Below are 26,954 nucleotides of genomic sequence, written 5' to 3'. Positions count from 1 at the left end.
AAGAGTATGGAGGGCAGATTATCGGGTTGTCTGATTGCAATACACAGAATTGGGGGTAAAACTGGGAGCTATTGCAGAATGCTGAGTGGAAAGGAAGTAGTACTGGGAACAGAAGTGCTGAAAGAGACTCATGTTAATCCAGACAATGGACCAGGAGAGCAGTTCAGTCCTAATACTTTTCACAAAGTGAGAGGAGGGGGAGGGAAAAGGAATGGGAGGGAGTTGAGGGAGGGAGAGAGAGAGAGAGAGAGAGAGGAAGAGAGAGAGAGAGAGGGAGGGAGGGAGGGAGGGAGGAAGGAAGGAAGGAAGGGAGGGAGGGAGGAAGGAAGGAAGGAAGGAAGGAAGGAAGGAAGGAAGGAAGGAAGGAAGGAAAGAAGGAAGGAAGGAAGGAAGGAAGGAAGGAAGGAAGGAAGGAAGGAAGGAAGGAAGGAAGGAAGGAAGGAAGGAAGGAAGGAAAAAAGAGAAACAAGGAAGAGGAAAGGGAAGAAGAAGGGGAAACAAGAGGAAAGAAAAGACAAAAGCCCCTTCTTCACAGCCTGCAAGAAAAGAAGACCAGCAGTGACATCTCTGTTGTCAAGAAAAGGCTAAGTAAACAGGGGGGCTGAACTCCCTTCCTCTCTCAATAGCTTATTCAGATATAATTGGCATACAATCAGGTACATATATTGTTAAGTCTTGGCACACCTGTGAAATTATCCCTACAGTCAAGGTGTTTGACACATGATGCCAAGATTTCCCTGGGCTTCTTTGTAAGCCCTACTTCCTGTCCTCAGGCAACGAATGATCAGCTTTTTGTCATTAGGGTTCCTTTTCGCTGACATACTTGCCAGCTTTTTGTCATTATACTAGTTGTCATTTTCTGGACTTTTATACAAATGAAATCAAATACATGCTCTGTGTATCTAATTATGTTCTGGCCTTTTTCACTTAGCATAATTATTTTGAGATTTTTCGATGTTGTGCACCCTGATAGTTATACCCCAGCATTTTACTTTCTCTTTTATGGTGATAAAATAGATACATATAAAATTTACTATTACAATCATCTCTAAGTGTTTAGTTCAGTGGTATAACATATTCACATTGTTGTGCAACTCAATACTATCCATCTCCAAAATAATTTCATTATCCCACACAGAACCTCAGTATTCATTAAACAATGCCAGCCTCTCTCCCTTTCTCACTCCATATAAGCACTGTCCTACTTTCTGCTTTTATTTATTTGACTACTCTACTTTGGTACCTCATATATGCAGAATCATACAATTATCCAGCTTACTTTACTGAGCATACTGCCTTTAGGACTTGTCCATGTTATTGCATGTATCTGAATCTCATTCCTTTTTAAAGGTAAATAATATTTCACTATTTGTATATACTATATTTTATGTATGTATCCATGGTGTACACATATATATATGTGTGTGTATATATATGTATATATATGAGTATGAAGCAGGATCTCATTGTGGCTTTGATATACATTTCCCTGGTGATTAAATGATGTTGAGCATATTTTCATATCCTTATTGCCTATGTGTGTGTCTTCTTTCAAGAAGTGCCTAATCAAGTTTTTTGTACATAACTGAATTGGATTTTTAAGAGTTCTGTATTTACTCTAGAAAATAGCTATTTTCTCCAAGAATGATTAGTGAAGTAAGTCAAGCCAAGAAAGACAAAGGACACATGTTTTCTCTCATGTGTGCAAGTTAGAATTAATTTATAAATGTACAAGTAAACACATACAAAGTTGTATGCAAATGCACACAAATATACTAGCCAAAACATGGTATTTATAGGCAAGAATTCAAGTGATATAATTCTTTAGAAAAACTCATGGTCCAACAAAATGAACACCAAGAAACTGGCAGTTGAAAGGTGTGGGGGTAGGCCAAGGAAAGGGGCTAGATAAATGAAGAGAGAAAGAAACTAAGAAAATTGAGGGGAAGGGTTGGGTTAGGAAGAATGGAGAATGATGAAAAAGGTAACATAAATCAAGATGCATTATATTCATAAATTGCTTTGTTGAATGGTAACTTCTTTGTACAACTACTGAAAGATAATAAAAACATAAATATAATTTTTAAACGAATAGTTTCCCAGGGAGTTTTTTTTTAAGTACCTTGAAGAACCCTATGAGTTTTACTGCGCAGTAGTAAGAGCTCTTAAAAATAACTGACAAAAACACAGACCAAATTAGATCTTAAGTCAGGGATGCTGAGAGGCAAAGAAAAACATTAAATGTCACTTTTGAAAATTATGGTGCTCTAAAAATAAAAAAAAAAGATGCTCCAAAACCCCTAGCCCAAATTATAATACAGTTTCACATGGTCACAATGATGACCTAAGGAATATAAGAGCTGTTCATTTCAAAGTAAAGTCAAGAATATGGAACAAATTTCCTTCTTTAGAGGATTCAGCTTTTCCCAAATCAGAAACTTGGATGGGAATCCTAGGATTCTAAAAAACAACAACAACAACAACAAATTACTATAAAGTCCCTACTTTGCAGTTTATCATACACTCAATGGCAAACATGGATTGGACTCTCTTCCTTCTACAAGTCTCCTTGATCCTTCATAAGAGACCAAAAAATAATGGAGATACTCTGTAATATTAAAATACTACTTTGAAACCTTAATAATTACTTTTTCTACAAACACAATGTCACAATGTCCAAACAATGGAACAAAAATACAAACCAATAGTTATTGTCTAGGTGACACTTTTGAAGATGTTCCAAACAAGATTTGGGCCATATTAAACAATGGGTCTTTCTTTAAGGCTTTCCCTGCTAAAATTCTTTTTATACAGCTAGGAGTAACAGCCAATTGCCAGTAAAGCTGGAATAGGAAAATCAAATACTTTGCCTATTTACATATAGCTCCCTGAAGCCATTCCTGATTAAAAATTCTACCATTTCAATCTTCCTTCTAGAGATATCTATTAACTAGAAATGCATATGAAAGCCAATGAATTTAGTATATAATTACACGTATCCTATACAAATTACTTCTCAATGACCTCTACTCATGAAAATAAACCAAAGAGGGATGATTGGCTCATTATAAATCTACAAGAAGATTTCCCTGGGAAAAGATATTGAAAGCAAAGTCCTGAAGATTTTAAGCTTCAACTGAATTTAATTTCAGTAAGAAGTAATCACTTCTGAATCTGAACTCCCAATGCAGTTTATGTGAACCTCTCTAGTAGCAAGTCACACTCTTCAGCAGACATCCCTGTTCTTGACCTCTGGCAAGCTACTTCCTTTCTCCCCTTGGGATACAAAAACCAGATGATTTCAAAAATCTCTTCTAGATCCAAAGTTTCATCATTTAAGAATTATAATCCCAAGAGCACACTTTATATCATCTACTTGCTCAAGACATACAGTTTTGATGTATCTCTGAATCCCCATAGTGTCTAAAATGGCTAACTGAACTTCCCTTAGTAATCACTCAATATGTTCAAGGTCATGGGAAACAATTCAGATTCTGTAGTTTCTACTCTGTGACCCTATAAAGCTGATTCAACCCCAATCAGGATTTTAACTCAAATGGCTCTTCAAGTCAACCTTTTCCCTAGGATTACAAGACAGTTTATCCCTACCTTACTTTCTGGTGAAAAACTAAACATATCACTTGTCACTTGGGGGAAAAAAAAACTCTTAGAAAGATGTTTGGTTGTTTAGCACCTGAACCAAAAGCATACAATAGTCAAGAACCTTTCCATTTCATAGACTAAGCTTATCCAATCCAATCACATGAGAGTATGTGCGGGGAAACTAACAGACGTGGGGGAGAAAGGAAGCTGTCAGAGCCCGAAGGATCCCTTCGCCCTTTCAGAAAATGGATAACTTAAAACCCCAACCCACAAGGCTATAGACAGTATAGGATAGTAAATACTGGCTCCTAAGATATAATGCTTTGGAAGTTAAGACACTAAGACCCTCAGAGGTCTGGGTTTAAATCCTGGGTCTGTTAATTACTAGCTATGTAACCATGAACAAGTTAACTATGCTTTTGTGCTTCAGTTTCTTCATTTCTTAATAAAAATAGTATTAATACAATTGTGCGGCTGGGAAGGTGGCTCAGTAGTAGAGTGCTTGCCTCGCATGCATGAGGCCCTGGGTTCGATTCTTCAGCACCACATAAGCAGAAAAAGTCAGAAGTGGCATTTGGCTCAAGTGGTAGAGCGCTAGCCTTGAGCTGAAGAGCTGAGGAACAGCATCCAGGCCAAGAGTCCAGGCCCCACAACCGAGAAAAGAGAGGAGAGAGAAGAGGGGAGGGGAGAGAAGAGGGGATGGGAGGAGAGGGGAGGGGAGGGGAGGGGAGAGGAGGAGAGGAGAGGAGAAATACAATTGTGCATCCCTTCACAAGAGAAATTTCATAATTTTATAAACACATACAAAATACTATCCTAAACCTCAATGTGGCTTCTTAATAAGAGGCAGGATATATGTTTGTGAGTATGTATATACACATATATATGTGCCTGCTTATAACATAGCAGAGTGCTTTACAGTGGCTCTCTCTCTCTCTCTCTCTCTCTCTCTCTCTCCAACAGTAGGTATTCAATAAGCAGGAGCTCTTAGTACTGTCATTTTTATTGGATAGAATTACAAGAATCCCAGAAGAGAACAAAACTCTTATAGATCACCTTCCATAGTTCCCCCCATGACAATTGCCAGTATGAAGATTTTTCTGTTTATATATTTATATAATATATAATATGTAATATTTATGTATATAATGTATATTTATATTTTATAACTATATACTGTACTGATCTTACCTACTCTTCACCTTAGAAACTATTTATTAAAATTTTAAATTCCTTTCTGAAAGGAATCTAAGCTTTCAAAATTCATTTGATCACCCATACAAAGAACACACAATAGAAGATGAAATCTGTAGACTGAGAATAAGTGAGAATACAAAGACATGGTTGTAGCATACACTGCTGCAGGTTCACAGTGCTGCCTCTACCCGAAAGAGACTAACCAATGCCATTGCTCTTTTGCATCAGAGTTCTGGGATTCCATATCTCTCCAATTTCTGGCAAGCTATTTTTAAAGATCAGAGCATTCTAGTTCTTTCCTTTAGGACAGCACTGAATCCTTTCATGGGATTTGCTCTTAGATCTGCATCATTACTTGATATGCCAGGAATGCTGGTGAAATTCCCAACCATTAAACTAGTTCCTCGTTTTGGACAGAAAGCAAAAAGTAAAATTAGAAAAGGTATTAGTAATCCTGGGGAATTGTCTGAGATTTGAAAAATTGAAAGAAATTTAAGATTATAATGAGATTTTTCTTTAAACCAATTTTCTAAAAGAAAGCACAATTTTATCAAGTACTTATTGTACTTGATATTAAGTATCTACTGTGAGCCACATATTGCTCTACTTGATCTATGTGCATTAACTCATTTCTCATGATTTTATGCATACTATTATTTTCTCTACTTTATACTGAAACATAGAAACATTTTTAAAACTTGGCCATAGGCAAACACAAGTAATAACAACAAAATCCAATAAAATAACTAGAGTTGCCTAAAAGAAATTGCTCTTAAAAATTCCAGCATTCCCTGAGAGAATATCTAGAACTTTGGTTTTCCAAAATCTTTCAGCAGAACACAGAGGAGCTACTTTGCCAAATAGGTAGGGACAAAAAAAGTGGTCATGGTGCCCTTTGTACATGTACCTACCTCTTTACAGAGCTGTTCTAGAAACTATGAAGATCCTAATCAAAAGAAAGAAATCTTGGTAGAGCACTAAATGATAATCTATGATCTTTGTTCCAAGACAAATGGATTTCAAAAAAAACAAGAACAAGTTATCCATAGCTACCCAACAAGGTTTAAAACTGAAAAACTGCAGAGGGAACTAGATAATTTGCTGAAAACAGGAATGTCTGCTTACAAAAGCCATCTCAACTGCTGCTAGCAAGAAGGGATGGTAGTAAAAATGATATGAAACCTAAAACAAGCCAATACTTGACAAATCACACTCATCAAGATATAATGTCAACCATGAGAGAATTTTGGCAACACAGAATATGCACCTGTGAGAACCTGGAAAGATTTGATAGATTTCTGTTTTCCTGACCCTTTATTAGCAGGCTAATTATAGCAACTGTATGATCTACTTAGAGCTTTAGAGAAAAGCAGTTGGCTGAATGAATCCAAGATGCTGCTGTCCTGGATATAGAAAAGTCAAAATGACAGTAGTGCTTACATGCAAAAACTATTCTTAGTGCAGTAACAGTGAGCCAGAGAGCACAGCTAGAATAGAAAGAGGTATATTCTCCAGACACACAGGTGAGCCAAGCCCCAAAAGGACACACAACTCAGACACAAACACACACACACAAATGCACACAGTGTACGTATACACACATGGAAGAATGCACATGCATATCTTCAGAGCTGAACAATTGGTTATATTACAATTAGAGTAGACTGTACCTTCACAGCTATAACTGTACACTGCCACTGCTGACCTGTCCACCAGGTTTTCATCATGATGCCAGCTCACTGCCATTTTTCCCATGCCAAAATAAGGCTCTTCTTTCAGGTATGGCATTTTCTGAGGATCCATGAAATTCAGCAAAGTCACATTGTATGCCGCTCTGCTCTTAATATCCACTACATCATCATAGGATGACCCCACACCAGCTCTGGGAAACTCTGCCATGCATATTGGCACGTCATCTTCATTAGCCTTCTCTTTGACAGCAAGTTCTTCCAAAGCCTGGATGGTCTCTACCTGCAGATAGTCATTGAGCTTAAGGAAGGTCTGGCATGCAGCTGCGATCTCAGCTTCAGTATAGTTTATGTTAGAGCCCTTTACAGGCCAGGGCACCGTGAAGAGCCTGGTGTTGAGGTACTTGTAGGTGTAGCCTGGATTCCCAATGAGGATGCGGGATACCGGAGTGAGCAGATCTTTGCCTTGAATCCTTACCAGGTCCCGAAATAAGCAGCCATGCTTGTGCAGTGTGAAAAAGGCTTCAGGGACCTCTTTGTGGAGCTCTTCCAACACACTGGCAGCTTCCCGGAGAATCAGTTTAGGATATTTCAGCTGCCACTAAAACAAAAGCAAGAAGGAAAAAATAAAAAAGTTGATGAATTGCTATAATTTGATTATTTCAAAGATGTGCTACTTTGAGGACATTGGGAGAAGGGAGGCCTACAAGGTAGCATTTCCAAAGAAGATTCATATCTTCATAGTCTAACAAAAGAAGACTCAAAGTAAATGTCAAACTTTCCAGTTAAAATGGTCAAATTTAAGCCCAAAATCTTAATCTTCTTCAACTGAAACAAAAAGTAAGAATTTGTGCTTTGATTTCCCAGGCTACTTTTTTTTTTTTTTGGTCAGTTGTGGGCCTGAACTCTGGGCCTGGGCGCTGTCCCCCAGTCCCCCAGCTCTTCAACTGTAGAGCAGCACTCTACCACTTGAGCCTCAGCCCCCCCTTCCGGCTTTTTCTGCTTATATGGTGCTGAGGAATCGAACCCAGGGCCTCATGCATGCAAGGCAAGCACTCTACCACTGAGCCACCTTCCTAGCGCTCCTCCCAGGCTACTTTTATTACCATTTCTCCCTACCTTTGAACCCTCAGCCTTTGGCTCTCCCAGAAAAATACAATTTTATTAACTAACTACTCATTATCCATATATTAAGAGCCCACCATAAGCCAACTATTCAACTAACTGATTTATACACATTAACTCATTTCTTACAATTTTATGCATAGTGTCATTTTCTCCAGCTTATAGATATAACTACTGAAGCACGGAGACATTAAAAAAAAAAAACTCATTCAAAATCAAAAACAACTTGTGAACATCAGACCTGGCATTTGATGTCACAGGGCTCCATAGCATATGTTCTTGTTTGGTTGTTTTTTTTTTTTAAAGTGAACTCAGGTCCTCCCAAGTACTCTCCATTTAAGCCACACTTCTAGTCTTGTGCTAAACTAAGCTCCATGAACACTGAGCCATGCAATTTTGTTCACAACTACAAAATAGTGCACAGAATATACTCAACAAATGTTAAATGGGTGGCTGGCTGGATGAATGATGAAATGACGTAATCATCCAACTAAGGACACTGAAAAGTAACAAAATAATTCTCTTCCCTTATGCAGGAGCCCATGGGTTTACTGATGGAGAAGAGGACTGTATTGGCTTTCCTTCACCACTTTGGCTCCTTACCATTTGACCCATGAATTTGTACATAGCCAGAGTTCAATGGTGCTTGGTAATAAGGACAAAAGGAAGGCAGAAGCCAGGATGCACGGCACACAGTGAAGAATCTGGAATTCACTCGAATTGTAGTGGAAGATTTCAAGGGGAGCAGAATGATTTAAAATTTCACTCTTAGTTATAGTATCAGGCAGGATTTTAAACCACTTGATACATGTAATATGTCAAATTATGTAAGAGCTAATACTAGCATCCAAAGAAAGGACACAAGAGCCTGGACTAAGATAGATATAAACTAACACATGATCAAGGTTGGAACTTCCTCCAAAAAGCCAGGTACTAAACATTTACTAGGACACCACTAAATGTGTACAAATTTGTTACTGGCCAAGTTTATGATCCAAAACATTTGAATATGAGATGATTTCCTGTATTAGAAAAGGATGGAAAAAGAAAAGATATAAATTCAGACAGGTTGATAACGGGCAGATAAGTTTCAGAGGTTACCTTTTATTGGTTGTTTTTTTATTTACTTTGCTTTTTTAGTTTTGTTATTTTTATTTTTAAGAAAGGGTCTCAATATGCAGCCCAGACTGACTTAAAATGTGATATCCTGCTTGATCTGAATACTGGAATGACATGTGTGAGCCACCACGCCTCACTATTAGTTTAGTGGAAGATTTTTTATAATTGTTTTCTTTTATTTGGTGATTGGGGAGCCCTTCAATTTTCTCAGCAAACTATAAAGTGAATCACAAGCAAAGATTGTGTCCTGTTCCTATTCTGGAACAATAGTTCCAAAATTTTCCCCTTACCAACCAGCTTTTTGGATCCCTCATGATGGATGAAACATGTGATTATTCTGTCCATTGAGAAATGATGGCTGCCACTTCCAGCCCAGGGCAATTCATTGCCAGTCAAGACCTTCCAGAACATTCTTTTTCCCTCTGGCAAAGTAACCACTTTGGATTCCTGACTTACTTTAATGAGTAGTGACTCTCTGCCAATCCACAAGTGATATGTAAATTGAACAAGAAATATTATTGGGCAAAGCCACTGAGAATTGAGGGTTATTTGTTACTGCAGCATAAACTAACCTATTCTGGCTGAACACAGAGAAAGTCTATGAAAAATAAATTATGTCAAAGAAAAATCGCTTAGTGAAGTTGAATGTAAAAAAAAAAAAAAGTAAACAGTAGGAGAGTGCCTGAGCTTTGTGATAATGAATGTAAAAAGAGCATTCATCTCTTATATTACTATGGACCATCTTGAAACTCACAAGGATCCCATTTAGGTTTCATTCATCCCAACTGGAAAAACAGAAACACTAATATTATAGTTTCTAGCTAAACAGCCAATACAATCCTACTAGCAGACCAAACATTCTATAGTAAAGTGCAATAACTCCTTTTATCACTAACGAGTTATGTTCTAAGGTACCAATATGCTCTCAGCCAGGCAGCAGTGACTCAGGTCTACAGTCCTAGCTACTCGGGAGAGGCTGATTCTATAATGCTAGCTACTTAGGAGCTGAGACTTGGAGGATTGTGGTTTGAAACCAGCCTGGGTAGGAAAGGTAGAGAGACTTCCTCTCCAATTAACTAGTAAAGCTAGATAGGAAATGTAGCTCAAATGGTAGAGTGCTAAGCAAACAAGTGAGAATAAGGCCCTGCATTCTTATAATCACTAGATTATAAGAACAAATTAAGATCATAAAAACATTCAGCAGATTTTTAGCAGAATAATTAAAAAATGAAAGCCTCCAAAATGCACAAAAGGCAAATAAGATTGAAGGGGGAAATGTTAAGTGAATGTACATAAATTTATTTATTTATTTATTATGTACTAGAAATTTTATATTGCTTTATGAAAAGCATTAATTAACAAACTATGAAGATGCTGGTTTCATGAAAATACAGAAAGAAAAGAGAAAATATGCTAATCTCTAGGAAAAAATAAGTGGGAATGTTTTATTTTTTTCCACTGACATTACATTATTTTCAAATTTTCTAAAATAAATGTAAAAAATTTTTAAAAATCAAGGAACGATTTTGCATTTTAAAATTCTGAACTTTTACATTTCTTTTGCCAGGAAATTCTTTGTGCAGACCATGAATAATCAAAACTATCGGGCAGAAATTCTGCTACTACTTGAATGCTCTAGGGAAATTTTATTTTATACAATGAGAACAATTAGTGATAATTGGCTAATTTTGTCACTATCTCAAGGAAAATCCAAGTGAGAAAACTCTCACTCTAAATGTCTTGGTCTTTTATTATTTATAAAGTGATTAAATTAGTGCCTGACACAAAAATGTGCTATGTAACATTTGTTAAGATTTTTTTCTAAAGAGAACAAGTAACTTTGGGGGAAAAAAACTGAACATTAAATCATTTGAGTTCATTCTGTCAAACAAATAAGTTCACTTTCCATTTTGGACAGGTATATGCAGAACATCAGATATCGCACGGTAATTTGGAGCAGCTGTTGGCAGTTTTTCAAATATGTTAGTAAAATTTTTTTCATTTAATCCAGTTAAAAGTTTTTCCAGGGAATACTGAGTCATGAAATTATACTAGTAGTTGTATGGTCATGGTCTATATTTCTTGAATATACAAATGATATTGTGACATTAATGATGATTACATAGTTTACTAAGTATTTGGAAAGGTGTGTGGATATAAAGTTCCAACATGCCAGGCCCTTACCAATGTCTGAAACATGCGAGTGTTAAAAGTCTCCAGAGATTAGGCTTTATGATTTTGCTTATGTTAAACCTAACACAAAGCTTTACCTTTCCCTCTCATCTCAAGGGATGCTGTGAAAGAACTTCATCATCCAGAAAAGTCATACATGGTGTTAACTGGTTAAGATCCAGTTTTTAGGAGACTTACTTAATGGAACTTACTCAATGGAACTTCACCTTAGATATAGTGAATTAAAACAGAGCCTTCAAGTGACTTGGGAAATGTCCTTCACTTAACAATGTCAGTAAAGTCTGACTTCAGAGTAGTACATTCATAATTTGGCAATTAATATTATGCTGTAATACTTTATACTTTGCACTTGACAGCAACTTGCACTGTCCATCTTAACATTTTCTCTATAATTTCTGTTGCAAATGCTTGCAATTTGGCAGCCATCCCAACACTAAAAGGCTATACTCATTTATTTGGGACCGTCAACAGTTGCATGATGGCAAGCTGTTCCCTAGAAGAAGTGCATCCAGCAGTCCCTGTAAGCCAGGTCCCAGCCACCACAGGCTGCTGAAAAAGTGCTTTGCTACAAAGTGACAACAGTGGCCCATCATTAGGCAGTTCATATTCTTGTGTGTGTGTTTTAACATTTATCCAATACTTACAATATAAAGTGTCATAAATAAAATGGAAAAAAACTAAGGCAGTTCTTATTTTATAATGTCCCATACTTTAATAGCACAGACAGGAATGAAAGCCAGTAGTTTAGAGGAAGACTTAGTACAGCATGAATGTATTGCCATAGGAATGAGGGATAATTAGCAAGGAAATCTGGAAAATCCTCACTATTGAATTCCTATTTATGGAGCACAAAACCCACAAAACAGTAGGTGCTGGGAATTCAGAAGAGAACTCTCTGTGATCTTGTACCTGGTTTTAAAAAAAAAAAAGAAAAGCAGGGTACTTTTTAACTATTGTTTGATAAATAATGATAGTTGGAAAGGTGATGTACAGAGGGGTTACAGTTATATAAGTCAGGTAATGAGTACATTTCTTTTGGCTAATGTCACCCTTTCCTTTGGTCTCTCCCAGTTTTTCCTTTTTGTTTCTACCCACAAATTGTATAGTATATTTTCAACATAGGATCCAGTGAGTACTACTGCTTATCCCACTTTTAAATTTCTAAATCAATGTTTTGTTAATATCAATTACAAAATTCAAGATTTTTACATTTACTTATGACAAAGTGATTGGATGAGCTGGAGTCAATTTAAGTGCAAAGACTTCTTTAAAATCAAGAATAATGCTGAAATCCTATTTAATAAAATAAAGCTTAATGAAGAAAAGAAAAAAAGAGCCAGACATGAACAAATAATAAAAGTGAAGAGTATCGTACATGGTGGTAAGTGCTGTAGAAAAATAAGGCAGAGCCGGGCGCTGGTGGCTCATGCCTGTAATCCTGGCTACTCAGGAGGCTGAGATCTGAGGATCACAGTTCAAAGCCAGCCCGGGCAGGAAAGACCGTGAGACTCCTATCTCCAATAAACCACCAGAAAACCGGAAGTGGCGCTGTAGCTCAAATGGTAGAGCGCTCGCCTTGAGCTGAAGAGCTGAGGGGCAGCGCCCAGGCCTGGAGTTCAAGCCCCACGACCGACAAAAAAAAAAAAAAGAAAAAAAGAAAAATAAGGCAGAATAGGAAGGCCTCATGGTCAGGGAGAACCTTTCTGATAAGGCAACATGGAGACAGAAGAACACAGCCCTACAGAGATCCAGAGGAAGAGTGCTCTGAGCATGAGGACATCCAGAGCAAAGGCCCCAGGGAAGGGCTATGCTTGGCTCATTTCAAGAAGAGGAAGAGTGCCAGCAGAATGAGAAGAGTGGGGTGTGGAGAAGGAGAACAGGAAATGAGGAGAGGGTGCTATGTAGGTGAATGCAATATGTGAGGCTTTTAGACTATTATTCTGACTGAGCTGGGAGACTACTGAAGGGCTTAGAACAGAAAGTGTAAGGATCTGACTCTGGATGTCTGTAGAAAGTGGTCAGGGAAGGAAGGAGAGGTGGAAGGAAGCTACTATAGAAGCCAGTGACCCCACTTCTGAATAGTTCGATGGAACCAGTGGATCCTCTTCTGAGATGCTAGATGTAGTCCAAAGATCACATATCCCCTGGGCTATGGAAGCCCTCAGAGTCTACTCAGCACAACCTCACATAGAAGAGAGCCAAGCCAAGAAAACAAGAAGGGTGGTTTCTTCTGAGAGGCTAAATTGAGGAGTGTGCTCTTAGATTTCCAAGTAAGGAGAATAAATCCCCTACCCCCATCCACCATGCCACTGGGTTTGTCTTAGATGTTTTAACACATATAATGGAAAGGTAGGTGCTCACAAAGTTGAAAAGGCCAGAGACACAGAATCTAGTCATTGCTATACAAGAACAGTAGTTCTTACAAATAAGTAGCTCAGAGGAGAGCACAGTGGACTTGACTTGTAGTAAAATAACTTGGGGTCCTGTTCACAAGGGAGGCCATATTTCAATGAAGTTATGAAGAACTAGACACTCAGCAATTGTCAGAAAGACAACATGAGTAGAGGCAGAAAAGTATGAGAGACACAGATCAAGACACATTGTATACATAAACTGCTTTCTTAAATGGCAAAAAAAAAAAATCAATATGTAACCTGAAAATTAAGAAAAATGAGGGAAGGGATGGGTTGAGAGTGGTGAGTGAGACTGTTGAAAGGGGTGACACATCAAGAGGCACTGAATTCATAAACTGCTTTGTTGAATGGCAACTCCTTTATACAACTACTTAAAGATAATAAAAATATTCAAATGAAAATATAAAGTAAAATAGCCTCATGATAGGAATCAAACGAAAAGTGGGAAAGAGCCTGGACAGTCTGGCAAAGGCACTGAGCTTATGGAGAAAGTAGACAGGGAAGTGATCTTTCCACTTCCTACATTAGCACGCTCACAAGTAAAAAAGACACATCAGAGCCAGGCACCGGTGGCTCATGCCTGTAATCCTGGCTACTCAGGTGGCTGAGATCTAACAATGTGGATTAAAACCAGCCTAGGCAGGAAAGTCCCTATGAGGCTCTTATCTCCAATAAGTTACTCAATAAAGCCAGGAGTGGTGCTGTGGCTCAAGTCGTAGAGCACTAGCTTTGAGCACAAAGAGGTTCAGGGACAGTGTCTAGGCCCTGAGTTCAAGCCCAGAACTGGCTAAATAAATAAAAGCACATCAGAGCACATCACTACACACTAATAAAATCTTACCTGCTGGTAGAATTCGTCATCTTTGGGGGTCAGGTAAGGAAGCCAAGTGTCTTCAAGCTCCTCAAGAAGCCTCAGTTTCTGTTTAAAAATAGTGAAGATTCTATGTAACTAAATGTAAAATGACCTCAAATAGAAAGCTTAGCTAATTTGAATATATGAGCTTTTAGATATAGAAATTGAGTAATTAATAATTGATGAAGCACACATTTTTTTAATTTCAGGATGTATGAAGCATGAATTTAAAAATGATTTATTCACAGATTTTGGAGTGTTTGATTCACATCCATCTTTCACAAGATATTTTCATCCCTAGCTTAACTTTTTAAGTTACCCAATATAGTTTTCCAGAACAAATCTTCCTATCTATCTGTGTTTGAGACACAGTTGGTTTTCCACCCTTCTATAATATTATCCCTGAAAAGAGTAAACTAACAGATAACCCTCTACTTGCATAACACTGGGATATTTACTTATCCTGTTAACATTTATTTGCTTTTGTAAAAGTAGTCTTTCAGTTCAGGCTCCTGTCTGTAATCCCAGATGTTCTAGAGGCACAGATTGGGAGAATCATGGTTTAAGACTAGCCTCAGCAAGAAATCCCAGTCTGCAATCCCAGTCTAAAACAATCTCAGTCTAAGACATCCTGGCAAAAATGCAAGACCCTACCTGAAAAATAACTAAATCAAAAAAGGACTAGGGATATGGTTCAAGCACAAGCCCTGAGTTCAAATCTAAATATTGCAAAAAGAACAAAACTTTTAAAAAATAATTGATCTAGCAGGGCACCAGTGGTGCATGCCTGCAATCCTAGGTAATCAGGAGGCTGAGATTTGAGGATCGCTTTCAATGTCAGCCGGGGCCTGGCACTGTCCCTGAAACTCTTTGCATTCAAAGCTAGCTCTCTACCACTTGAGCCACAGCACCATGAGACTCTTATCTCCAATAAACTACTCAAAAAGCCTGGTGGTAGAGAGCTAGCTTTGAACGCAAAGAGTTTCAGGGACAGTTCCAGGCCCTGGGTTCAAGGCCCAAGACCAGTGAAAACTAAATAAATAAATAGGTAAATAAACTTTTAACTACTGTAATAGTTATTAAACCTATATTATTCCTTTTTTGCTTTTCTCTTCCAATTTATGAAGCACCCTTTTTAATATTCAGTAATAAGAAGCTGTTCAAGAAAAACTATTTCTTTACAGGAACAGTATCTCATGCCTGTAATTCTAGCTATAAGAGAAGCAGAGACTGGAAGACAGCTGTTCAAGGCCCACTTTGTCAAAAAGTTCATGAGACTCCATCTCAACCAATAGCTGGCCATGATGGCACATACCTGTAAACCCAGCTTGGTAAGAATCAAATACGAAGCTCACATTTCAGAGCACAAATAAAACTCTACTAGAAAAAATAACTAAAAAACAAAAGTACTGGCTCAAGTGGTAGAGCAATTATTTAGCATGTGGAAGTCCTAAATTCTATCTCCAGAACTACTTTTTAAAAAAAGGAAGAAAAAAAATCCATATCTTCCTCACACAGAACTTGCTACTCAGATGAAGTCAGAGAGTCTTATAACTAAGCAAACACATATGAAGTGATTATCATTCTGATTTTTTTTCAAACACCTGATCTGACACATTAGACATATATGCAGACATATACAGGGTCTGTGTATGTGGCATATAAATGGCATATATTTGTATACACAGACACATAAATACATATTAATTATTTGTAAAAATGGCAGAAATAAGTGGTTTTCAAATAACACTAAAAAAGCAAATTATCGTCAGGGTTTTGGTAAAGCCAGTAAGACATGACTAAGAATTAGACTGTGCTGTACATGGCTGTAGGCCAATGTATCTACACTGGTAAAGAACACAGTTTGCATGCCAGAGACTGCTGGCTAACACCTAGAATGCTAGGAACTAAGGAGGGTGAGATCTGAGGATTTAAAGCCAGACTGGGCAGGAAAGTCTATGAGCCTCTTAGCTAAAATTAACCACCAAAAGAAGCAGAGCTGTAGCTCAAGTGGTTAAGCTCCGGCCTTGAGAGAAAAAGCTAGTGGACAGTGCCAGATCCTGAGTTCAAGCCTGGCGCGCGTGCGCACACACGCACACGCAGGCACACAGGCACACACACACACACACACACACACACACACACACACACACACACACACAGCATACAGGTTTGGTAAACACATTGCTCCACTAGCTACTGTCTTACACATTGCAAATCCTACTCAACTAGTAGTCTAGTGTTTTAGCCTCTGACCCAGGAAAGAAGCCTTCAATTCACAACTCATCAGCATCAAAGTAGTTCAGAGAAAACATCCTCTTGGTAGCACTCAGAAGCTTTCTGAAGCTGTTAAATCAAAATGTGAAGTGAATAATGAAAAAAACCTAGAAATATAACAACTAGTCATCAGCAAAAATAAACAGTAAATTCTATTTTTATGCATAATCCTAGACCTATTAAAACCTCTGTTTTGATGGTTGATTATTTTCTGACCTATAATGAGAGGGAAAGATCTTCTCTTACTAAGGACCTGAAATACCAATACTCATATAGTTTGAATAATTCACTAATTGGATAATTGGCTTATCTGCTTTTAGTATTAGTGCACAAAAAGGAACTAATGATATTTCCACAAATATACTTACACGTTTATGTACACCATTGCTAATTTAATCAAAATCCTATTCCTCAATTTAATTTTCAGCTCAGGAAAGCCTGAATTTCCCAAGAACCTTTTGCAAGTTCTTAGGACTTTTTATAAATACAAAGCACTAGAATATTTATAAATGCCACCAAAACTTTTAAGCTTTTAATAATTCAGAGGCTGCACCTTACAAAACCCAACTCAAGGTCTCCTTTGTGAGAGTTCATTGATAAAGCTAATCCGCTTATAATGCAGAGCACAAAGGTATAGATTTCCAAAAGGAATTACATATTCCATGTAAGTCAGATTAAATATCAACAGACTTGTCCCATAGGTCAACAGGTATCAATGCAGGCAAAAATACTTAAGCCAAGGGCTTCAAGTAAGTTATTAGAAAAATAACTCCCTCTCAGCTTAATTGAAACCCAGAGTATCCAACAATTAAAAATATTGTAATCTGGCTAAGCAAAATGAACCCCAAGATAGGGACACAAGTTTTCTTTTTCTTGCTGTTGTTTTCAATGTACTTATATTATACTATGTGATTTTTTTTGTTTCTTTTGTATGTTCTTCCCCCATGGTATAATCCCTGTTTTAACTGTATTTGATTCCGGTACCCTGCATCTAATATACACATTTTTCTAATTTGGGGAGGGGAAGGGAAATAACGAAATGCTGAAATAAAGATACAGGTTGACCCATTGTAGCAATGAGATGTACGAAACACTATGCTGAAAACAAACTTTACAACTTCATGGAGGATGAGGGAGGGAGGAGTTGGGGAGCTAGGGAGGGAAGGGATGGAAGGGGAAAAACAAAGGAGGGGATAACAAAGCTGGACAGGAAATGTACTCCTACCTTACTCATGTAACTGTAACCCTTCTCTGTACAGTATCTTTACAATAAAAATATATTTTAAAAAAAGAATTCACCAAGAAAATAAAAATATTATAATCTGAGCCAGATGCCAGGGGCTCAAGCCTATAATTTTGGCTACTTTAGAGGCTGATACCCAGAGGATTATTGTTAAAAGCCAGCCTGGTTAGAAAACTTCATGAGACTCCTTTTCAACCCACAGATGGGCATAGTGGCACATATTTCTCATCCCAAGCTATGTGAAAGGCTGTGAGTGAAAGTTGAGACTCCAGGCCAACCTGAACATAAAAGTTTGATAGATTTCATCTCTAAAAAGGAAAACTACACATGGCAATGGGACTCCCTGTTATCCTGGATACAAAGACAAGCTTAAAGTAGGTGGCTCGGGGCTTACTTGAGAGCACAGGCAAGAAGAGGATCCCTATTTCAAAAGAAATCAGAATAAAACAGGACTAGAGGCATGATTTAAGTAGTATAGAACCTGCCTAGCAAGTGTGAGGCCATGAGTTCAAACTCCATTACTGAAGGAAAAAAAAAAAAAATGAAACCTGAACAGCTATGTCACAAGGACAAAATTCTAGCTGGGCACCAGTGGCACATACCTGTAATTTTAGCTACTCAGGAAGCTGAGATCTGAGGATCACAGTTAGAAGCTAACCCAGCCAAGTAAGTCCTTGGGACTTTTATCTCCAGCTAGTCACCAAAAAAGCTAGACGTGAAGATGTGGCTCAAGCGGTAGAATGCTAGCTCTGAGCAAAAAGGGCTCAGAGACAGACACCAGGCCTGAGTTCAAGTCTCAGAACCAACACAAGAAAACAAACGAACCTAAAAAAAAAAAAGGTACGGCAGGCCCTCATGGCTGTAATCCTAGCTACTCAGGAGGCTGTGATCTGAGGATTGTAGTTAAAAGCCAGCCTAGGCAGCGAAGTCTGTGAGACTCTTATCTCCAATTAACCACCAGAAAACAGGAAGTAGAGCTGTGGCTCAAAGTGATACAGCTTTAGCTTTGAACATAGGGACGGTGCCCAGGCCCTTATATCAAGTCCCAGAACAGACAAAAAAAAAAAAAAATACAATCATTAAAAATAAAAGACTGTCTTAGACTTTGCTTCCAAGAGTATAAAGTGAAATACATATGAGAGAGAGGCTGGCAATTCATTTCTAACTTCAACTGCTTTTATCCTTTAACCCAGCATAATATTTTTTTAGAATTTCTCCTACAAATACATTTTTACCATGGTTCAGGTAAGTACATACTCAAAGTTACATCATTATTTGCAGAACAAAAGGTTGGAAACATTAAAACTACTCAATTGTGCCAACACAAGGGTGAATTTCATGATATGTGAGTTATCTCATTGAAGCAAAAAGATTAAAAGCAATGCAAATGCCCACCCATAGCGGATAGTGGAATAAAGAAAGGTGCAACCGCTAGATGAAATTCACAGCAACAGTAAACAAAAGCAAAGAAGTTCTTTTAAAAAATTCCCTAGTAGCCAACACCTAGAAACCATGCCTATAATTCTAGCTACACAGGAGACCAAGATATAAGGATCAAGGTTTACAGCCAGCTTGGGTAGACAAATCTGAGACTCTTATCTCCAAATAACCAACATAATTCTGGAAGAGAAGGAGCAAAAAGATTGAAAAGCATGGCTCAAGTGATAGAGCACCAACTGAGAGTTAAAAAGCCAAGCCAGAAATCAAGGCCCAGACTTCAAGCCCTAATAACAGCACCAAAAAAAAAAGGCTCCCAAAACAGAGATAGGTGATTAGGGAGACAGCAGAAGGTACTAGGAAAAAAAGTCAACATGGCCAACAACACATGTTATATGTACATATGAAAATGTTACAATGAAATCCATTCTTTTGTACAATCAATACATAGGAAAAATAAGTAAAATAAAAATTTTAAAAAAACCTAGACTTGCTTGAAACAAAAATGTATAAAATAAAAAATAAACAGAAGTTTTAGAGTCTGTTACCTAATCTCCATGCCTTAGACAAGTAGTGTCAAAGTTTTCACAGTATATTTATGAATATATCATAGATTCAGACATGCATTTGTATGTCTGTGTATTATTGTAAGATTCAATATATGATCTGCTATTGCAAGAAAAAATATACTTTCATGAAGTCTGGCATAAACATGTACAAATGAAATGTGTTTGCTGTAAATAATAAATGTAGGATAAAATATATGCATTCCTTAATAAAAATAAAAGTGCCTATTGGCCAAATACAACCCTCACACCCTCCCCCCCCCTGAAAAAAAACATGATTCAACATCTACTTGCACTGACATGCAGAAACATATAGGATAAATGACCACCTATTAAGGTGGTATCTGTCAGGAAGAAAGATGGGAAGTGACTGCAAAGGGCATCAGAGCAGAGAAAAACCCTTCAAAATACTCTATTTTATATTATTTTGAACAATGTAAGCAGATAGCCAACTCAATGTATTACTGATCGCCAATTCAAAGGTATTACTTCTTAATTGTAAACATGGAATTCAATACAAAAATGTTTTAGAAAGCACACAGTTCCATACACAGGCAAATGAGGTGTTTGGGAACCTGTCATAGATGAGCACAGCTCTGACAAATTCTCTGTATTGAATCCAGCCAAAGGGTAAACACACAGCACATTAAACTGCTCTCTGGTGTGGAGGCAGAGTGGCTCACACGTGGTTGTCAGATCTGCTTCTTAGCCTAATGTACAGATACATCCACACAGCTGGGCCCTACAGCACACAGTGCTGCCCACACACTTCTTTGCTGTCACAATCGTGTCAAATATGTCAAGCTGCTCATAAATGCCACATAGCAAGCAGGAGATGCCTGGTAGGAGGAACATGAAGACCACCGCATGTGGGCTACTGCCCATTTTCATCACTCCTGCAAGTAACAGGGACAAGAACCTAGTAAGGCACATGCAATGAAAAACCATAAAACTTTAGAATAATATGCAGAACATTCTTCAACAACTTAAGCCCCGGCTTGACTATGAATAACTGAGGCTTGAAGGTAGGAGTGAAGCATCTTGAGTAATTACATAATAAATTAACTGGATTATGACTCAGCAACACATACAGAGGGCCTATACTTTTCATCCTACTGCTGTCTCTTCAAACCTCTTTAGACCATGCTGCCAACAACTCTAATTCTTCCAGTTTTCATTTTCCATGTAGTGGTCAGGCTTGATTAAAAAAAAAATGTAATGCTGTTACAATCACAAATAAAAGCCAGTGAACATTCACTGTAGGCAATCATGTGATCTTCAAGCAAGTATAAGACCGATTTGGTTTGTAGATGGGTGCCACTGGGTCAGGAAGACCCATCTCATTAACACTAAAGATCAGAAGGAAGTAGCTAAGGCAAAGGAAGTCAAAATAAACATCTTTTATATAATACAATGTATCTTAAAAAAAAAAAAAAAAGACATCACAAATGTGATGTTCCCTGTATGATTCTCAATGAAATAGGAAGCAGTAAAACGGAAACATGATTAGGAAGCAGAAATGAGTACAGATTCTAGCACTGAGTACAGATTCTAGCACTTCCTAGGTGTGGAACCATGACTGACTCAAGCTCTTTCAACCATTTCCTCAACTGTAAAACAATGGTACAAAGGATTTTTGTGCAGAAGTGGTAAAATTAACCATTTAAACTAGTGCATTTTGCAAACTACAAACTATGTAGATTTTAGGCAGGGTGGGAGAGGGCTTCTATACATCAAAGCACAAGTCAAGGAGCTGAACTGTGAGTTCCAAAATTACTTGTACCAGTCCAGTATGTAATGTGGGACTCATTTCATACCTCCCCATGAGGGGTTAAATAACCCATGTAAAGATCTATAAACACTACCTGTCACACAAAAAGTCCTCAATACATTTTGGTGACTATCTTCTGATATTTATTTGTGTCTGAAAAAAGACAGCTTTATGTATCAGTTATAAATTATCTATTAAAAATCTATATGAACCCCACTTAATTATGTGTTAGACGAAAGATCATTTCTCCATGACAAATCCAGATATTAATTTGCCTAGATGACCTGGGAGAAATATATAATAAACTTTACAGAGGTTGTTTGTGTGTGGGGGTGTGTGTGTGTGGGTGTGGGTGTGTGTATACAATGCATGAATTAACTATAATCAGGAAGCTGCAAAGGTCATCTGTAGAATTTTAGACTACATAAGAAAACCTCAGGCCTCCCTAGAGCTATTAATGTACTGCCAAAATATTTCATTGCTAGTCATGAAAGATTCACAATTCATTCTCATTTCTCAAGAATAATACAAATTCACTCTCACCACACTCCACAGCATCCCAAAGTCAAGAAAATATTTATCTTTCAAGATCTGATTAATCTTTAAGACATATATAAAAAGTACATATATAAAAAGTACATATATGACATAATACTTTTCGATCAAGAGTGCTTGCTCATGCCTATAACCTGAACTACTCAGGAAGCAAAGATCTGGAAGATTGTAGTTTAAATCCAGCCAAAACAAAAAAGTAGCAAGACCTCCATCTCAACCAACAGCTGGATTTGGGAGTACACATCTGTCATCTCAGCTATGGCAAGAGAGGTATAGGCTTGTGATCCAAGGTGCTTCAACAACAACAAAAAAAAAAAAAGCAAGACTCTACCTGCATTTTAGTTCTGGATTAATAAAATTAAATCAAGATTCTAAAAAGGCAAATATAAATGTCTCAGATAAAAGAGAACTGGATAGCATTCAAAGCAGATTAGTTATATAAGGCTAATACACTTAAACACATAGTGAAGAAAATTACTTAAATAAAATACAGAAAAGAATCTGCATTAGTGACCTGAGAGGTGATTTTAAGTATTTTAATACATGTATGTGGAGTCATGAAAAGAGAAGAGACAAAATGGGACAAAGGAAAATCCAATAGATAGTTATTTTACAAATTTGATTAAACTTTAAAACCACAGAGCCATGATATTTCAGGAACTCCAAGAACAAAAAACATAAGGCACTAAAGCATATTAGAAATTAAATTACTTAAATCCAGTGAAAACAACTAAAAGCAAGTAGAGAAAAGTATCTTTGAACATTAAAAAGCCATAAAATAACAATAAACATCATCTGGAAACAATATTATCAAGATGGTAGAAGGATGCCCCACTTCCAAAAAAATGCTGATAAAATAAGTACTTTTAAGATAGACAAAAGCAGAGAAAAACAACATCAGCAGACCTTTACAATAAGAAATGATAAAGGAGATCTTCGGCAGAAAGAAAAGGATGCTAGATACAAATGTGAATCTATGTGAAGAAATGAACAGCATCAGGAACAGTGATTTCACAAAAAATATAAAATTTTCTCTTTATTTAAATCTTTATAAAAAAAAGTACTTGACTATTTGAAGCAAAAGAAAATAGCACCTTGTATGGTTTATAGCATATGTTTACATAATTAAACTTTACAAAAATGCATACATATATGTAACATATGTAGAAGTTAAAGGCCTAAGAAAATGTGTACTAAAAGTTATATTGTAAAACTATTATATGTGTAAGTATTATACTTATATTGTATATGTATATTGTATCATAAAGGCCTAAGGGAAGTATATTGTAAAATTCTTACATATGAATTGAAACAATGCTACTTCAAAGAAGGCTCTATTAAAATAGAGATAAAGATGGATACTAGAAATATTGAAATAATTTTATGTAACAGAATTATAGGTACAAGGTCAGCAAAAAGATAAACTGAAATTACAAATTATATATATATATATATATATATATGTAGAGTACCTGCCTATGAAGCACAAGACCTTGACTTCAAGTATCACCGAGAGAGAGAGAGAGAGAGAGAGAGAGAGAAAGAGAAAGAGAGAGAGACAGAGAGACAGAGAGAAATAGTGGGATTAGCTGGAGGCATGGTTCAGCAGTAGAGTTCCTGCTGAGCAAATGTGAGACTTTGAATTCTAACTCTACTATCCCCCTGCCAAAAAAGCTATTATGTATTATATATAGTGAAATTCAACCATACAAATAAACACAAATTTAAATATAAATAGTCTAAACTCAATTAAAAGGCAAAAATTGTCAGACTGACTTGTTTGAAAAGCAGTGCCCAAATATGTGTTGTCTGTAAGAAATTCATGTCAATAATGAAGAAATAAACTGTAAAAATTAAAATAAGTACACCAATGTGAACATACATAATGCTACAGAATTGTGGCACTTGAAGAAACTAGAAAAAGAAATAATATTTAAAAATTATACTTGGACATGAAAAATTAAACAGGACTCTAAATAGTCATACAATGAGATCAAAAGAGGATATTCTTAGGAGATCACAAAGGCTCAATAGCTATGCGCATATGATCATATAAAATGTTTATCAAAATGAACTACAAGAAATGGAAAAAAGGATTTTTTTCTTTTACATTTTGTATTTTGTTTTTCCCCTTTTGTCAGTTTTCATTTCTGTATTTTTTGTCTTGTATGTAAATTTATCTGATTGGGGGAAGGTAAGGGAAGAACAGAAATGGTGGGATAAAGGGTAAACTAATTCAGCAGTGATTCTCATTAAACAGTATGCGGAAAACGAACTATACAACTTGTGGGGGAGGGGGCTGGGAACCAAAAAACTGGGAGAAAAGGAGAGAAGTGACACTGTTCAAAAAGAAATGTACTCATTGCCTGACTTATGTAACTATAAACTTTCTGTACATTATCTTTACAATAAAAATGAAAATATGAAAATTTACATGAGAAATTATTTAAATGAGCTAGGCACCGCTGGCTCATACCTGTAATCCTAGCTACGTAAGAGTCTGAAATCTGAGGATCATGGTTCAAAGCCAGCCTGGGCAGGAAACTCCATGAGACTCTTATCTCCAATAAACTACTCAAAAAGATCAGAAGTAATGCTATGGCTCTAGTGGTTGAGTGCTGGCCTTGAGCAAAAGAAGCTTAGGAGCAGCACCCAAGGCCCAGAGTTCAAGCTATAGGACTGGCAAAAAATAAAAGGGGGGGGGGGGGGGGGAGGAATTGTTTAAATGACCAAAAAAAAAAGAGAAAGAGAAAAAAAGTCAATTATATTAAAAGCCAATCCTAAAAGAAAATTTAATTTCTAGCCAGAAAGGTAAGAAAAACAAAAAAGAATCTCCACATAACAATTAAAAGGCCAGGGGCTAGGAAGTTGGCTCAGTGGTAGAGCGCTTGTCTTGCATGCCTGAGGCCCTGGGTTCAATTCCTCAGCACCACATAAAGCAGAAAAAAAAAAAAAAGCCGGAAGTGGCGCTGTGGCTCAAGTGGTAGAACGCTAGCCTTGAGCTGAAGAGCTGAGGGACAGCGCCCAGGCCCAGAGTTCAGGCCCCACAACCGGACCCAAAAAAAAAAAAAAGAAACAATTAAAAGGCCAATAGGGGATATTATTAACCTAACACTAACAAGGTCTAAAACTTGTACAATAAAAAAAAAAAAATTCTTAAAAAACATATCAAGGTTTCTTCAAAAAGAAAACCTGGGTTGTCTGTTAAGAAAACTGCACTTTAAGGTTTCCAGAAAGTAAACTCCTTTGGGAATTGTCCTTAGCAAAGCAGCTTTTGCTTCTCCTTTTACTGGTATCCTAAATTCTAAACAAAAGTCACACCCAAATGATTAAGATGTTGACTATTAAACAGTTTCTTTGGAAAATAGCAAAAGTAAAATTAATCCTTTTAAGAAACCACATCCTTCCTTTAAATGCTGTCTAGCAATCTCCCTAGAAGAGTAATTTAATCTGAAAAAAAAAAAAAAAAAAGATGATTATTTGAACAGAAAGCACTGCTGAAGGTCACTGAAAGCAGATACCCAAGTCACAGAACCTTTAGACTACAGCAACCCCAAACCTGTTGTCTCCACATTAGGATTAAAGGTTGCCCAGGCATGTGACCAGTTCTCCAGAATTTAAAAAAAAAAAAAAAAAAATCCAACCCAATTCCCCAGCTAAGTGTAGGAAGGCTAGTGAGAATGAAAGCTGCCACTTTGAGCCTCTCATTCCCATATTTACTTGTCTGTGGTGCTCCTCTTTCTCTTTGAACTGTTCCCTGCTTCACCCTGCTCTACCAAGTAAGTCTCTGCTAAACTCCTACCTTGTAAGTTTTCCTTTTCTTCAAAGCTTCTGTTAGTTCTTTCTGCAGTTCTTTTTGCCTATGGATCTTGAGTTCCTGTGACTTTCATGGGAACTGAGAAGCAAAACTGAGAATTTTTTTTGCTTTCTCTTACTGGGGAGCCCTCGTACTTGCCCCTCTCTTTCTCCCTTGATGCTATCTCAAAAACCCAGATAAAAACAAAAGGGCTAGGGGCCTAGCTCAAATGACAAAGCACCTGCCTAGGAGACCCTGAATTCAATCTCTAGTACCAAAACAAACAAAATTGCCTAGTACCTTCCATGCCTTCTAGCATGTATTACTGATAATAAGCATCTGTCTTCTGAAGAGATGTTTTTTTCTTTGCAGCTTAACAATATGTTTCCACTTATATGCCTTATAATCTAAGTTTCAACATGATGATATTACTCCAAGTATCCAGACTCAGGGAATTCTATAAATAAGAAAAATTCTCAATTGTCAGCTCTTCAAATTCTTTTTTTCTGGAATTCATATCAGAAAAATTAAGACCTCTCCAACTAGACTCCAAGTGTCTCATCTTTTATTATGTTTTTAATCTTTTATATCTTCATACTGCATTGTAAGTAGATAACTCAATATTCTCAGGCCATCAATTTTCTTAATTGTGTCATCTCATTTACTGAATTTATTATTTCAGCCACAGATGGTAATACATGTTTGTAATTCCAGCCCTCAGGAGGCTGAGGCAGGAGGAGAATCTGAAGTTGCAGGCCAGATTAGACTACATATTGAGATCCTGTCTTAAAAATAAAATACAAAACATTTAATATTTCTTTTTTTGGGGGGGGGAGAGGGGTCCGGTTGTGGGGCCTAAACTCTGGGCCTGGGCGCTGTCCCTCAGCTCTTCAGCTCAAGGCTAGCGCTCTACCACTTGAGCCACAGCCCCACTTGCGACTTTTTTCTTTTTGCTTATGTGGTGCTGAGGAATCGAACCCAGGGCCTCAGGCATGCAAGGCAAGCACTCTACCACTAAGCCACCTTCCTAGCCCCAACATTTAATATTTCTATGACTATAGTTACCATTTGGAAAACTTGTGACTGGTTTTTGTCATCTTCTATGCCATTTCTGCAT

General features: G+C 37.2%; 1 protein-coding gene across 1 annotated transcript in view; it reads right to left on the bottom strand.

The window, feature by feature from the left end:
- The window catches only part of Fto (FTO alpha-ketoglutarate dependent dioxygenase), a 388,710-nt gene that overhangs the window by 267,313 nt on the left and 94,443 nt on the right, over positions 1–26,954 (bottom strand). The window contains exons 2-3 of the mRNA XM_042689921.1: positions 14,181–14,258; positions 6,471–7,089 (exon numbers count right to left, since the gene is read on the bottom strand). Coding sequence (XP_042545855.1) covers positions 6,471–7,089; positions 14,181–14,258 — 697 coding nt within the window. The remainder of the gene's footprint in view (positions 1–6,470; positions 7,090–14,180; positions 14,259–26,954) is intronic.

The sequence above is a fragment of the Dipodomys spectabilis genome, unplaced genomic scaffold (genome assembly GCF_019054845.1).
Source record: "Dipodomys spectabilis isolate Male_0828 unplaced genomic scaffold, ASM1905484v1 ptg000130l, whole genome shotgun sequence".
NCBI lineage: Eukaryota > Metazoa > Chordata > Mammalia > Rodentia > Heteromyidae > Dipodomys > Dipodomys spectabilis.
Note: the sequence above shows the minus strand (reverse complement) of the source record. Positions and strands in the feature narration are given on the sequence as shown.